This window comes from Streptopelia decaocto (genome assembly GCF_964273445.1).
Source record: "Streptopelia decaocto genome assembly, chromosome: 17".
Classification (NCBI taxonomy): Eukaryota; Metazoa; Chordata; class Aves; order Columbiformes; family Columbidae; genus Streptopelia; species Streptopelia decaocto.
The window spans coordinates 9,815,552-9,830,879 of NC_138672.1; the positions used below are offsets into that span (position 1 = coordinate 9,815,552).

General features: G+C 45.6%; 1 protein-coding gene across 1 annotated transcript in view; it reads left to right on the forward strand.

Moving 5' to 3' along the window:
• Window positions 1–15,328, forward strand: part of CCDC187 (coiled-coil domain containing 187) — a gene marked incomplete at its 5' end in the record, with an annotated part of 31,742 nt that overhangs the window by 2,593 nt on the left and 13,821 nt on the right. Inside the window, 8 exons of the mRNA XM_082067643.1 lie at window positions 367–857; window positions 2,224–2,349; window positions 4,223–4,351; window positions 4,993–5,738; window positions 5,869–5,960; window positions 6,451–7,115; window positions 7,865–7,964; window positions 12,473–12,663. Of these exons, the coding sequence (XP_081923769.1) occupies window positions 367–857; window positions 2,224–2,349; window positions 4,223–4,351; window positions 4,993–5,738; window positions 5,869–5,960; window positions 6,451–7,115; window positions 7,865–7,964; window positions 12,473–12,663 (2,540 nt within the window). The remainder of the gene's footprint in view (window positions 1–366; window positions 858–2,223; window positions 2,350–4,222; window positions 4,352–4,992; window positions 5,739–5,868; window positions 5,961–6,450; window positions 7,116–7,864; window positions 7,965–12,472; window positions 12,664–15,328) is intronic.

Sequence of the window (15,328 nt, forward strand, 5' to 3'; positions counted from 1 at the left end):
AAGGCTGATGTGAATTCTCTGCATTAGTCTGTCTTCCCATGCTTGTAATAATTCTTATCAGACCGCAGTTGGTTTTACACTTTCCCAATGTTATCTTCATTTGCCAAACTGCTGGTAACTAGGAAAATGCTGATCCTGCGAAGACACCGAGATCACTATCAGAGCAGGTTGTAGAAGCTCAACTGTCATTCATATTAGCAGTCTATTGAGCAATTTAAGAATACACCTTGAGTATTCAATCTTGGTTTTCTTTTTCTTAAGAAGGGGAAGCTGTGCTGCTGTCTCCCCTGCTTGGCCACAGACCTGTTCCCTTGGGCGCCCCACCATGAGCTCTGGCCCGTCCAGAATGTCCCCTCTGTCCCGCAGCAGAGGCTCACGCTCAGCGCCTTGCAGCCCTATGGATGGAGAAGGCGCAGCTGGGACACGGTCTCCTGCAAAGAGTCTGTACAAACCAAGAAGGGACAATTTCAGGGAACGGGCAGATCCGAGAGGTCGCACAGCGCAAAAGGAAAAATCTCCCTGCTCTCTGCATCACCCACCTCGTTCCCCTGCAGAGAGCAGCCCGTGCTCAGCTGTCCCATCAGAGCAACGCTCCCATGCCCACAGCACGTTCCCTCCATCCCACCTTCCGTCAGCCAGCAAGCCCAGCGATCAGAAGCTGGAAGAGTTGTGGAAAAAATCACCCCAAAGGAAGTTAGAGCAACTCAAGAAAAGAATCCAGGAGCAGAAGCAAAAGCAGCAAGCAGCATCGCAGAAGGGCCTGATTTCTGCCTGTGCTCAAGAGCCACTGCAGAAAAGAGCCGTGAAGAGCAAGGTGTGCAGAGCGGGGTCTGCGCCTCCTGCTCCAGCGTACAGAGGTCAGTAGCAGCCTGGCATCTAATGAGGAAAGACCGAAACTGTGTATGACCCAGCAGTGCTTTGGCACAGCTGAATAACTAACCACACACCTTCCACCCCGCGCTGCGGTTTATGCTGGGCAGCAACCGTGCTCATGCGATAAATTCACTTACTTCTGCAGCCCTTGGGGGAGCTATAAACCTTCCTGTGCTATACGTATCAACCTGCTTACTGAATTCACTTCTCCACTGGATTTACTCCCCAGCATACACAAATTTATAAATTTCTTTCCACAAAGTAGTAAAGAATATGCTGCCAATATATTATTTTCTCCCCTTCCCTCCCTCATTTTTCCTTCTTCCACATACAAAGCATGAGACAGGGAGCAGCAGCACAGTAGTGCAGAGAGGCGTCACAGGTATTTAAAGCAGGAATTGTGTAATTCAGAGGCATTACAGGGGATTTAACAGTTCATTCAGTGGAACTAGCGTGGATCTGAAAGCAAACATTATTAGAATTCCTTATCCTACTTTGCTGCTAAATTTGGGCCTGGAGAACCATCCGTCTGCAGATGTCACTTTAGTTTAGCGTGATTTAAGATCTCAGATTGCTGTGAATAATGCACAGACTTGAGAGCAAGGGCTGCCCGCGGCTCCCCGGCCAGCCTGCCCGCTTGGCAATCTTTTCAGCCAACGGGGGATTACTGAGCCTATATCAGACTAGAGAAGACGAGCTGAAAAGCTGTACATAATAAATCTTATTGCTGTAATAGCATTAGTGTTAATTCATTGGGCACTATGATCCCTGTCACACACACCCCACCAGCTTCCACGGGCGTTTCCCTTAGATTTGTTCCAAGTCACCTTTCCCAGTGATGTGTGGAAGGATTTGGTGGCGGACACCTCGAGGCTGTGGGAACACACGTTGGTCCCACCGTGTCCCCCTCTCAGCTGAATCCAGCAGCACTTTCCACCATCAGTGTGCGGTTCCCCTCCTAATACCCAGAGGCCAAAGCCACAATCCCTGCTGAGCCTCTTTTGAACATTCTCAGGCTTGTTTAGTTTGTTTTCAACCCCGATCTTTTTATACAACTGAGTTAGGGAACTACCAGACAAACGATCCAACTTGCAGAACAGAGGCAGCGTCGGAGGCTGAAGATTAACAACTCCAGTCTCCCGGTTCAGATGCAGCTTGTTCAGTTTGACTGTACCACTGAAAAAAAGTGTGTCACTGCTGCTTTGCCGGGCATCACCTCCGTCAGATATCTGCAGGCTGGCCTAGGAAACCTGCTTCTGTTTCTCACACATGCAGGAGCTCAGTGCGATCAGATACCAGCATTTGTACCGCTCCTCGTAACCTAACAGGTTCAAATATCTGTTTGTCCAGCGTTTGGTGCCGTGAACCTGAGATCTGCTCCCCGCTTGCCTGGTGAAGAGCACAGAACCCCACGCAGAGAAGCGTTCGCCATCCCTGGACAAGGGAGGGATCATCAAAAAGCCCCCAAGACCCCAGGTTAGCAGTGCTGTATCACAACAGCTTTTTACAAGCAACTGGCCTGTATTTTACACTACCCAAGCTACTGGGGTGAAACAGAAACAAAAAATCCAAGATACTGAATACCGTGCAGATTAAATGATGAACATAGCAGCACCATACGCTCTACTGCTTAAGTTCTATTTAAAATGCATGAAATATATAATAATTTCCTTCTCCCTCCTCTTTTTTTTTTTTTTTTTTGTTTTAATGGATTGTTTGAAAAATGGCTTGATCTTCCTCTGAGAGTGGGTCATAATAAGACCATGGCACATGAGGCATTCATCATTGTAACTGCCAGTGTCATGGTGTCTTTATTGGCTATTAGTTTCTGTCAGGGAAAGAGCCAAGGCAGGGCTACCAAGAGATGAATGGGGGGCAGAGGTCAGAGCCAGAGTACTCAGGAATTTGATGAATTAGGAATTTGCTGTAGTTAACAAAAAATTAAGTCACAACAGCTATAAAATATTCATCTGTTCATAGGCAGAAAAAAAACCCAGGGCATATTTAAATCAAAAGATTTTCTTCTAGTAACTGCTTTCATCAGAAATGCTGGCTGCTCTTGAACTTTAACATCATTGTTTCTCTAGTTAATAAACACCGTGTAGATAAAAAAAGATTTAATTGAAATCTGACAACATGGTGAAGCGAAGATTGTTAGATCTACGTATTAGTTTGTCAGTTCAGAGAAACTAAGACAGCATCCGAAATAAATGCATCCTGCACTTTTAATACCGCTAAAGAGAACAATGTAGTACAGCCAAGTGTTTCATTAGAGACATTGATGGATCTCAGTGTTCCTGGCAGTTCCACCCGTGGTTCCTGCTGTCGGACACTGAACGAGTTTACTGAACAGAAGCTGGAAGCCCTGACGCAGGCAGTGGCCTGAGTACTGAACCACATCCTCGAGCTGAGGCTGATACTGACCTAAGAGTAAAATATTTCCTTTAAAAAAAAAAAAAAAGGTTGAATATTTTCATTGGGGGAGTATTTGGTAGGGAGGATTTCCATGTTTAGTCACCTTCTGCTGGAGAAGTGTTTGCAATAAATACATAATTATGCCAGTGCAAGTATTGGCATGCTGTGAATGCAGTCCGAAATTATGAAGTAAAACAGTGATGAATGTTGTCTATTATGTGACACCACCTATTAAGCAAGAATAATTTGTTTGTGCTGCATACTGCATCATTTATTTTTGCATTATACATTGTCCCTCGTCCTGTATCGTTCATTGATTCTTCCACATTGCATCCTGCTGATTCTCACCAGTTTAAAAATGAATTAGTTTTCTCTAGTGAGTTTGAAGTAATTACAAGGAAAATAATATTTTCATTATACCCCTCCCTCCAGTTCTCAAATCTGCTGGTACCAGTGAGTACCAGCTGTCTGCAGCTGCTAGTATGGAAGGATGCTCTCAGACAACCTCAGGTCAATGTCCCGACCTCTTCTTAATGTTCCTGAGGACTCTGGAAGTCAGTGGTTTCTGAGGAAAACTTGCAAGAACTGTGCAAACATGCTACAACTGTTAAATTATGTAGCTGCTAAAGCAAAGCCCTAGGAAATCACTGAACCTTCATATATTGCCCTCATCTGATTCATGAACCATCTCAGTCAGTGAATAGACCACAGCAGAGTGACAGCCTCCAAAGTCTGAGTGATTTAGAAACTGTTTTTATCAAAGTAACATCAACATTTTTTTTAAACCTGCTCTGACTGAAACTTCTTAGATCTCCCCACACCTTGAGTGTGATTCCTGGAAATCACCATTATAAAAAGGTTTATAATAGAGTTACAATTTTCCTTCAAAGAACGTGTGAGGGTTTAATACTGAAATACAAATCCTCTGTTTCAGGTGAGAAGCCACCCGGTGCTTCTGCATGGAGAGAAGGTCAGAAGTTAGCTAGAAAGCTGCTTGGGCCACCCCCTACCTTTCCAAATCTGAGGAGCACAACTGAAGAGCAGATCACAGCAAATACCTTGGGTACAGTTGCTCTGTGCACCTCTCTTTAATGACTCTTGCAATAACTCCCTTGTCAGGTTAACAACAACCTGGAACAATTACTAAAGCTGTTGTCCACAGCCAGCACATTGAATCCTCTGTGGGTTTGAAGAGACAATGCAAATGCACTGTGTCCTTAAACTAAGACTTGTCTGGCCCATGACACACGTTGTGTCTCCTCAGGATCAGCTCCATGTCCTACACGTACCAGCATATTCTGCTTTTTCACTGGGTTGGTTTGCCAGACACAGCTGCAGAGCTGCCCCGGCTCTACCAACAGCTGAGGTCACTGAGTCCTCACTGCGCTACACCGACAAGCGTAAGAGGTTTATGAGATAAAGGGTTTCACTGCCCATGTATATTAAATTCTATTTGTGCTGGAGGGCCACAAACTACACATCATTTGTACAATTGGCCACTGCAACCTCAAGTTCCACCCTTACAGATTTATCTTCTCCCTAGGGGGTTGCAGATTTTACACCAGACGGACAAGCCTGGGCTATGCAAGCAAATAGTCTCAGAACTATAGTAGGAAGCAGGTATTGAGATGCACATGGTAGATACAGGAATTGATCCATCTCTGAAATAATAACACCACTATTCTTTCCAAATGCTTTCCACAGAACCTGGTAGAGGATTTGTAGCAGTGCCAGTGATGGAAAACTGCTCCAGAGAAAAGGGAAACCAACCTGTGAGGAGAAGCCCTGAATTCCAAAGCTTCTTGATTCCCCACAGCAAACATATTGAAATGGGCAACACACCAACCAAGGACTCAAAACAAATACTCAGGAACCTACACTTGCAAAGCCGGTATCGTGATGAACACAAACGTACCAGGTTCCCAAAGGATACTGTGGAAGGAAAGGTGGAAGTTCTACAGCAATACCTAAGGATCCATTCTCCTTCACCTGGACCTCAGGGCAGAACTCCCTCTGCCTTCAATGGGGAAGAGATCCAATCTTCATTAATGAAAGATGGAGCCAAGCCCAGCACCTCAGGAAACCGCAGCAGAGGTAAAAGCACATCTCCTCAGAGACAGAGAGGCTCAAGCAGCCCTGCACAGAAAGGGTCTGGGAAGGAAAACCTTAAGCACCCTTCAAAGAGGAGGGTAAACATTAAAAAAGCTCACCCCTACAGTTCTGAAGTTGTTCAGGAATTTATGTATCGAAAGAATGAAGAAAGAAAGAAAAAAAACCTAGAAGAGAAAAAGTCTCTGGTGCAGGCCATGGAGCTGAGAAATAAGAGACTGCAAGAAGTGTACAGAAAACAGAAAGCGGCTATTGGAGAGAAAACGTGTTCTGACCAGATACACAAGCTCATCAGGGAAACTTCTTCTGCAAAAGAAAGTCCTCCATGTAAACTGGAGCAGGTAAGTCACAATGGTTGGTGCATGCAGTTTTCCAGCTGCACAAAATGATTACTGAGGGGAACAAAAGCCAGATGTTGCCCTCGTGTTGCCCAGCTATTCCTGCTTACACTTACAGTCACTTCTGTTCCAGGAGCAAACCAGTGGCGGAATCCTGGAGAGGAGTTTCACAGCCTGGGTGGATAAAACGTCCTGTACTCTGCTAAGTAGAGACCACGGAGGCAGGTACTTAGACATGAAAAGCCTCCTAGAAAGTCTCTTTCTCAGCACACGCTGCAGACTTTTCATAGGATTCTGTTGTAAACTATAAAAAATAGAGCAATGGACTGATGTACTCTCCTATCTCACCTTAAAATCAGCTTCACTGCAACCTGATACCGAGTGGTTACAGAACCTGGGAGCATCTGGGGGTGCTTTTGAGCACAGAAGGACACTGATGCTCTGGCTTTCCAGGTTGAGGCAAACTTTTCAGCCTACTTTTATGCTTTGTATTTTCAAATAAGAATTATTTCTTGCAAGCCACAGGCTGATTCTTTTCCATGTGTCAGCAGTTCATAATCCACCCTGAATCTATCATTTGACAAATGTATCTATAGACAGGGAAATCTGTTTCCTTTTCTTTTTTGAAGCACTTTAGCTGAGGATACTGGTCTGTGCAGGAAGCTACTGTCACTTTGTCTTTACAACCTGACGTTTCTCCTTTTCGTTTAAACAGGAATCAACTTCTAGATACGGTTCAGGCACCTAAGAAAAGAGCAGCATCAGCTTCTCCAGCACCGCTGGAATCTGAAGGCTGGTTTCTCCGTCCTCTGAAATGCAAAGGCTTGAGGGCCTGCTCTCCCCCAGCTCTGCATGCACCCCCCCTGAGCTTTTCCCTTCCTCAGAAAGAGCCTTACTCCAAGGACTCGATTTCTGGGCTTTCTCCATACAGAAGTAAACAGGATCGAGTGAAAGCCATACACAGTCTATGCAAGGAACTTGCAGAAAAGATTGAGATGGCAACTAAGAGACTGAATGGAGCAAGTACGGTTAAAGACTCTGCTGACAAAACATCGAGAGAGACAACTTTGGACCTTTTCAATGAGTCGTCTTCTATTCCAGAGCCTGAGACATCCAAGTATGAGCAAGGCGGGACAATGACTATACAAATGCTTCTGGACACCCCAGATCCTGATGTGCTCCATGTGTCATCAGGCAGGGGATTTCATGGACTGGGCAGGATTAGCCGTGCAGGCAGCACTGAGGGAGCAACAGCCCTGGACAGACAAAAGGAAAAGCCCACTCCTTTGGCTGGTGGGAGTGAAGAATTACCGTGGATCACTCATAGCGCAGGGCTGAGGCATCTCAACACCAGGAAAGACCTGAGCAGCACGTTGCAAGGTAGTTCCCATGGACAAAATGCAACAGATGCCACAGCCCAAGTCTTTTCAAAGCTGCAAAGCCCGATCTCCCCTTGGCTATAGCAGGTGTGGTGTCTTGGAAAATCCCTGAGCAGTGGGGCTTCTAGGCTGTGTCCGTACTGCTCAGAGGGATCAGTCGCTGCAGCCTTGAGCGTTTGCGGGTTTGTTCTCTGAACAGCTCACAAATCTAACGCTGAGAGTCAGCACAGGCACTGGGGGGGTGGGTATCACTCCATACGCTGTTCAGTAGAGCAGAACCATGAAATTCCAGCAAATCTCCTCAGACCAGAACGTTGCCACAATGTTAGTAGTGACTGACTTCCCTTACATGCCTATTTGGTTAGCACTGAAAAGTCTGTCAGTCCCTCTGTGAGAGGAGAGGTGCAACTGAAGCAGAGGCTATCACATCAAGAAGTAGTAACGTAACTTGGGTAATGATCCAATTTCTGTCTTCTCATTGCACCTGTGAAACTATATATCTTCATTTTATCTGTAGCTTTGCCACTGATTTTGGCCACATTGCGTCACCTTCTGGTGCCTGGGCTTTCCCAAAAGTAAGAAAGGAATTAGAAGCCTAACTCCATGTACTTAAAAATCTGTGGATAAGAAGAGCTATATGGAAGTTAAGTGCTCACACATACGTAGGCAGAGAATAGATGCCAAAGCACGAACCATTTCATTTCTACAAAGAGCATAGTTATTAAATGCCTTCATTTGTCTTTTTGAAAGGTTTTCCTGTGAATAAAGACTCCAAGATGGACATAAGTCTATTGCACGAAAAGCCAATAACCGGCCCGGCCTCTCCATCTCACAGATTTTTCGCAGGAAGGTAAACGAATTTGGATATAATATTCTCTGCTAAATGTGCCACACACACACGTAGTTAAAATAAATAGCACCAATTCAGTATGGAGCTAGACTACTCTTTACTCCTTACACAGCGAATTGCTAAGTAGGCAGATTTTGACACAAGATATACTGGAAGAGGGAACCACCTATTTGCAGAGACCTGGAAGATGAATAGGAAGGGTTCAGCCGGGGTTTTTGGAGAGATGGATGTTCCCTGCAGGAGTTTTGCCAGAGGTGCAGCCTCCCAGTAGCCTGAGCAAACTGGGGGATGGGGATGGTGGGAGTTCTCTCCGTGCAGCCGAGCCCTGTCCCACCTGTCCGGGGGTCTGTCGTCGTTCCAGCCTCCCCGGAGCGGGGGAGGCCCCGGGTCCCCCGCGGGGCTGGGGCGGGGGGGCGGTGCCGGGGCTGCCCGCTAGGAGGCGCCGTGAGCCCGCCGCGCCTGCGGAGCCGCTGGGTCCTAGCGCCGCCCGCCGGGAGCCTCCGCGACCCCCCGGTCAGAGCCCCGCGTTGGGGAAGGAAGGCGCAGGTCGTGCCCCCCTCCCCAGTCCCGTGACACAAACTCCTCGGTATTTTAGTATATGGCATTGGCAGAAGAATCAATTGATCATTAGCACCTAATTAAATCTCCACTGATCTCCTTTTGGCAGGAGATTAAAGAGTGATTTAATCAACTGAATACTACAAATTCATTTTTAGTAATTGTTTTCACTCACTTTGCTCCAAAAGTGGGTGAAAAACTCTGATTACTGCAGCTCTACAGGTTGCGTGTATGTGGAGCAACACCTACTCACAAACATTAAGTTTCCTTGAACAGGACACGTCAGAGCTCAGTAATTAGTACCGAAAACAGGTTTTGAAGCAGGAAGTTTAGAAAAAAGGATTGCCATTCAAGCAGGCTGTTTTCAGTCAGCCTACGGTAATTAAATGTTTAATGTAGATGGCAGTTGACAGAAAACCCTCTGTGTTTAGCTTGTATCTTGGACAGCAAAGACATATTCATGTAACTGCCCCAGGTGGGTCACTTCTGGTGACAGGGAGGACTGTGAAGGGACAGGTGGGTGCAGACACAATCACTGACTGCAAACCAGACCCTGCCCCAGAGAAGGACAAAGCCAGAGTCCCCATAGGGGCTGCACATCTCTGCAGAAAGGTCTTTCCTTAGAGAATAAATCCCCTGAGCCCTAGAAGATTAAATACGCCCTGGACAGACGTGACCAAAGGACATACATGCAGCAAACTGGCCACCGCAGCCCCGACTTCCTGTTCAGAGAGAAGGATGAGGTTGGGTGCTGCAGGATCCCTGCCCAGGGAGGGTGGCGTGGATCTGCGCCACGGGTGGGTCCCTGGTGCCTGGGACCCACCTGGCCCTGCCAACCTACTTGCAGTTGAACTGCAGAAAACTGTAGCAGGAAAAAGAGCATGTTTTTAAAACCAAAGGCAGGATATAAGGCACAGCATTCTTTTTAAGAAGATTGGTTACAGCATCACAGTGCAAAGTAAACAAGAGGAAAATGAAAATTTGAGAGGTATGTCCAGACAGCTCAGCTTACTAAAGTTACGAACAATAATTACTGGAATTACTGAGAGTTAAAATCCTGGGGTTTGTGCGCAACTACCGCATTCACAGAATTGTTGAATCATGAAATCATTTTGTTTGGAAAAGACCTTTAAGATCATAGAGTCTGCTCTGAGAGATCAGTTGCAAGGGTTACGGAGCTGTTCTGTCAGAGGATGGCAAATGTATAAAACATGAGCACTTGGAGCGTGCAGTGAAGAGTCAGAGCTGTGTTCACACCAAACCTCACAGAGCGCGGCCCACCCGGCTGAAGAAAATGGTGGGGCCCATTACTCTTGTCTTGATGTGTGTGTGTTTATTTGCAACTCTAATTCACAGTAATGGAAGGTGGGTGCAGAACGCCTGTGGGCCCCAAAGGGAACAGCCCCTCAGCTGTAATGGACAAGCATCAGACAAAGTAGAAATAAGACAGATTGCGGCGATCTCCTGAACGATGCAATTACTGAGAAAGCAAAGCTCCCGTGTGTTTGAGCAGTGAAGTCGAAGTCCTCAGAGCATCACAGAAAAAAACCACCAATAAAGCCTCTCAAACAATAAATCACAACCCTGTTGCAAGTGCTGTTTCAAAAGATGAGGAGAGCTACTTGCAGATAAAATATCGCTGTATTTAGAGATTAGAAGTGCAAAGCATTGCTTTATTGTGAATGACTCCAGACTCATCTCCTTGTGGGTTGAGGGCTCCCTCTGATGCAGCAGCAGTGACAGTGAGAGGATGATATAAAGGGGAGTCCATCCCATGTCTAACCCTTTCTTAGCTACTGGTAGAGTGGATAATAGAACACAAAGATTCAGAGTAAAAGCCTGTCTTTGAATTGTCCTCAGCTTTTATTTGCATGGTGACTCTAGTTTTGCACCTCATCCTGAAGCCTGCACTCTCACTCACTGGAAGCAAAAGTGGATGAAAGTCCTTCAGTACACACCAGTGGGCAGAACACACCAGTGCGGACAACGCGAGGCGCCCATGACCGACCTGTTCCTGATGTTGTTCCGGTATCAACAGTTTCATACCCCTGCTGAGGGCATGTGTCTACGGTCTGACAGACAGAAAGCCACATGCTAGAGGAGCACCACTGTGTTAAGGAGGTGACTGAGGAACCCTGGAAAGTGTTTTCCAGGGTTATAATTTCTCCTGCCTCTGACACATTTGCACTGCGGGTGCATGAACTCCATCTGTGGGAGCATCAGTAGGGAGCCAAGGGTGCCAGTCTCTTGACCAGCGCTCCAAGCTGCCCAGGACTCTGCGACCAGTTGGGGACAGTGCTGTGTTCTCAGCCCTTGGTCAATCCATGCCTGTGTAGCTCATCACCAGTGCAGCCAGAGCCAGGTTAGAAAACGTGATAAGAAAAGCAGCTGAATTGGGTCTATGCTCCAGCTTCCACTGTTGCTACCAGTGATAATGAGTTCTGAGTCCACAGTCGGTTACAATAGATATTCTCTTCAAGAGTTCATCTCAACAAAGCCACCTGTTAAAATCTGACCGTTTGCCAGCCTCCTTCACACACACAAACCATCCAGTGTTACCAGTTCAGCACTCTTAAACACGGTCATTTCCACAGCCAGTTTCTATAGCACAGTTTTCTGTTTACGTGTTTAATTATAGCTGTGAAAACAGTGACTCATGTTCATACAAGAAATCCCACGGGTGTCTCTTTCCACAGCAATGTCCCCGTTCCACGCACGGCTGCTCCGCAGTCCGCAGGGACGGCTCACGGACATTTGTTGCCAATGCAAATGGCTCAGTGATGGGAATTCTCCCAACTGCCAGAAAATGTGTATGCGATTTAATCCTTTTTTTGATTCAGTTACCTATAGAAGCGGCTTTCTGTTACATTCTTGGGAGTTGAAAAGATCTTAAGACTTTTGCTATAAGCTGCTCTTGAGAGATGCCAACAGAAACAAGAGCGTTGACTAAAAAACTGACACAACACAAATGCAGAGACAACACTCGGCACATTTGCCCAACAAATATTAGGACTGTTTTTTAAGAAATCCCCGTTACCTCTTCTCTTTCTCTCTCATCCACCTTTGCTCCCACTTTCTGAAGGCTACATCCAAGACGCGTTAGTGGAAGCTGTTCTAATCGTTTTAGCAGTTTCTGGGTCATGAAAAACAAAGAAAAGCTTATTAATGAGAAAAATGAAATGAGATTTCCCTAAGCTGATTGCCGATTGAAAAAATCTACATTCATTTTTTCCATATAAAAAAGAAAACATCTGTCACCACTTCAATGTGTCTCAGTGTCCCCGTCTGTGTATCAGAGATTTGATCAATAAACACCCATTTTCACACCTTTCTTCCTAATCTTTTTAGTTTAGCTCAGATAGTTGCAGATCAAAACAAAGTAAAACCAGTCAGCTGAAACCTTCGTCAGGACTGCGGGACTTGATGCTGACATTGTTCTGAAATATTAAAGTATATATATCAATAGCAAATCTTAGCTGGTCCACAGCCATGCTCAGCACATCCCAGAAACACTGGAACAGGGATCAGTACTTCGTGTTTCTGAAAAGATTTCAGAAAACTTTGCCAAGGTTCAGAGCTAGATTGTGCAACCAAGTCCCAACAATGGCACGGATTGTACAATGCAGGCCTCATAAATTAAGCTTCAAAACTGCAAGGTTGTTGTTTCTATTTGTCACCAGGTTGAAAAATATCCAGCTCTTTCAAAGCAGTATCTAGAGTAGGTAAAGACAAGTGTTGTTAGCTTTCCTGACAACATCAAGGTGCAAAAAGGGGGATTTTGGACATTGGCAGGTATGAATTTTCAGTGAGTCTTTTGTTTCCATTTAACACAATTTAATAAATGATAGCTTTGCTGAATGAAATAACAATTCTTTAGTTCAAAGGGTTGCTTATACGCATGCACAGCCTCAAAAACTCTCCAAGTAATTGTTGTTTTTACCTTTACACAGTCCACAGACAGAACTCACAGCTCAGAGGAATCACCACCGGTGCGAGACTGTTCTCAAAGTTCAGAATCAAGAGGAAGATGCCAATCGGTCTTCCAGAGAGAGCCCGAGGACACGGGACAGCCTGAGGTCACATCCCTCTGCCGCCCTGGGCCCTGGAGCTGAGACTCCCCACGGCTGCGAGCAGGACTTTGGTAAGGGGGCATTTCCCAAAGTGTCACAGCGCGGTGGTTACTCAGTGCCCTGCCAAGGTGCTTCTCCTGCTATTGAAAGAGAAAGAATAGTCCTTCATTGCAAGAGATTTCTTGCTAACAGTTCTGGCCAGGGCTGAAAAAACTTCTAGGGGGTTTTCAAATAGCTGCTTCACATTCCGGATTTCAAAGGTGAAGAATGAATGTATGAAAAAATGTCCCCTCAACCATCATCACAGTCCAATTTAACACATCCATCCCACTAAAACAATACAATAGAAATGCTCTCAAGGAGCTTTGTGATTAATTCCTCATAATTACCACATCAGATAAGTGTGGGATATTACCCTACTTGTACAGCGAGAGGCAGCACGGGACACTTGCAGGGGTTAAAGGGTGCAGGGACCTGCCTAAGGACCTGTATGGCTGGGCATACAGGTCTTGAAGAAAAACTGCTTAAAGCCTCCAACCTTTAGGGTTCAGTTGTGGTTGGACTTGGTCTCTTCCAACTGAAATGATTCTGTTCCACTTCTGCTCAGAACAAATGTTTGCATAGAAACAAGGGGAAAATTTGTGTCTGAAGGGGTTAAATGGCAAACGGAGCATGCAGGCCGGAGATCTGGGCTTGTTCCACCAAACAGGAGCAGATGGTGCATTGTTTTAAGGGCTTTTCTGAGACAAAAGAACAAGATCAGATAACCTTTCCTCAAAGAGGGTACTTACAAAAAGCCTGTGCTCTTATTAAGGATTCTTCATTGTTTTCCCCACAAAATTTTCTATGTAATACTGGATTTGGAGCTGGTAGAGAAGCTAGCGTTGTTTACTATGCTTCCCCACACCCCCCGGGGACTAGGAGGGCATCTCATAGGATGGGACAGTAAGTCTGTTGTCTGAAGTGTTTACCATAAGCAAAAGACATTGTATTTATTTAATATTAATAACCAAGGGCCCCAGTTCTGGAAGCTATCTGGCAAAAAGACCCCACCACCCGCTACTCATCACATGAACAGTAGGAAGTGCTGCCTGGTGTCTGTGCCCAGAGAAACCTTCACGTTCTCAGAACACTTGCAGGAACTGAGGCTTTGGAGAGAGCTCAAGCCCAAGGTCTGGGTCTAACCCAGCAGTTCCACCGGCCGTGCTGCTGCAGATGAGATGCAGAACTGCCGCGCTGAACACAATGCGGGTTTGAAATATGGGTCACAAGTGGATCTGTTCAGTGCTTGTATCGGGAAAAAGGCGTTCAGACGCAAGGCTCTATTGTCCGCTATACTGCATCGCACCAGCAGCTGATTCCGTTGTCTTTAACAGAAGTCACTGTGCACACACAGCATAATGGTGCGTAATCATACACCCCGCTGCAAAATAGAAATATTTACCTTTAAAAGATGCGTGCACCACCTAACCGCTAATTGCTTTGCCAAAGAGGAATTTTCTGTAGTGAACATGCTTGGCAAAATACGAAATTCCGTTTTCAAACATAATAAAACACAGTAGGAGCAGCAGAGATTCACAAGCTACTTGTGTCCTGAACTGTTGAATTTTCTTTTTAAACACAGCCAGTATAAAACCCAGCCTTGCAATTGCTATAAACACCTGCTGCGATGAACACAAATCTCCTCCACAGGGATCATTGGAAAGTACTTCACATAGCTTGTATATATGTCTAACCGATTTAGGCACTAAACTCAGTACAACCAAGTGAGTTGGTGAGGAGGTGGTTTGCACTTTCTGCCTGTCTCAGAGACCCCGCTACATAAAATCTTTCTCTCATTCCTGCCAGACCAGCAGTTCCTTCCCCAGGGAGCTGAGGACATGAGCTGAACTTCCCTTGATGCTACAGCACACCCTCTGAACACAGCCCAGAGGACCCAACTTTCTGTATCACTATTCAATAAGGGAACTAAGTGATTAAAAATATTAATAAAAAGTTGCCTGTGCCCCTTCCTGCAGCCTTGCAGTTGAACTATGAGCCAGATTGGACTAAATGAGGCAGAAAGCTCATTTCATTGGGCTAGACTCTTAGATTTCCTTTTTTTTTGGTAGTATTTGAGAGACAATAAGGTTTACGCTGAAATCATTGTTTAAAAAAGTATTTTCTAAACGTTTAAGCTAAGCAGAGCAACTAGTTTAAAGCAGTTTGCATTAGGAAAGGAGATGGAATGCTCGCCATTATTCTTAAAATGTAGAATTTTAACCTGGATTTCAAAGAAAAGATGTTAATATGTAACATCTTTCCCCTGAACTGCTGATTGATGTATTTTTCTCATATCACTAGAGGGAGCTGCCTTCTTGCTTGTAGCAGAGGGAGAAATGATTAAATTAGTGGAACCAGCAAAGATGTGTAACAGTGTGGTTTCAGCTAATTGTCCTCTGGCTGAGAGTTCTGAGAGAACACAGCTCCTCCTGTTTTGCTTCACAATCCTACACTTTTGCATTTTATAAAGCTTCTGCCTGCTGGAGCTTCAGTGGGCTCCATCCTGAGCCTTCAAACGGCTCTAAAATAGTCTGTAACGAGGGCAACGTTGAAGCACAGCATCCATACTGCAAGCGTAGTGGCTTGAGGGAATATAATCAATGAGCAAGGATTTCCATTCCATGGAAACGCAGGGTTCTGGTTAGGCCCAGCTTCCTCCCGCTGCTCTGTGTGTGACGTGCCGCACGTGGAAGG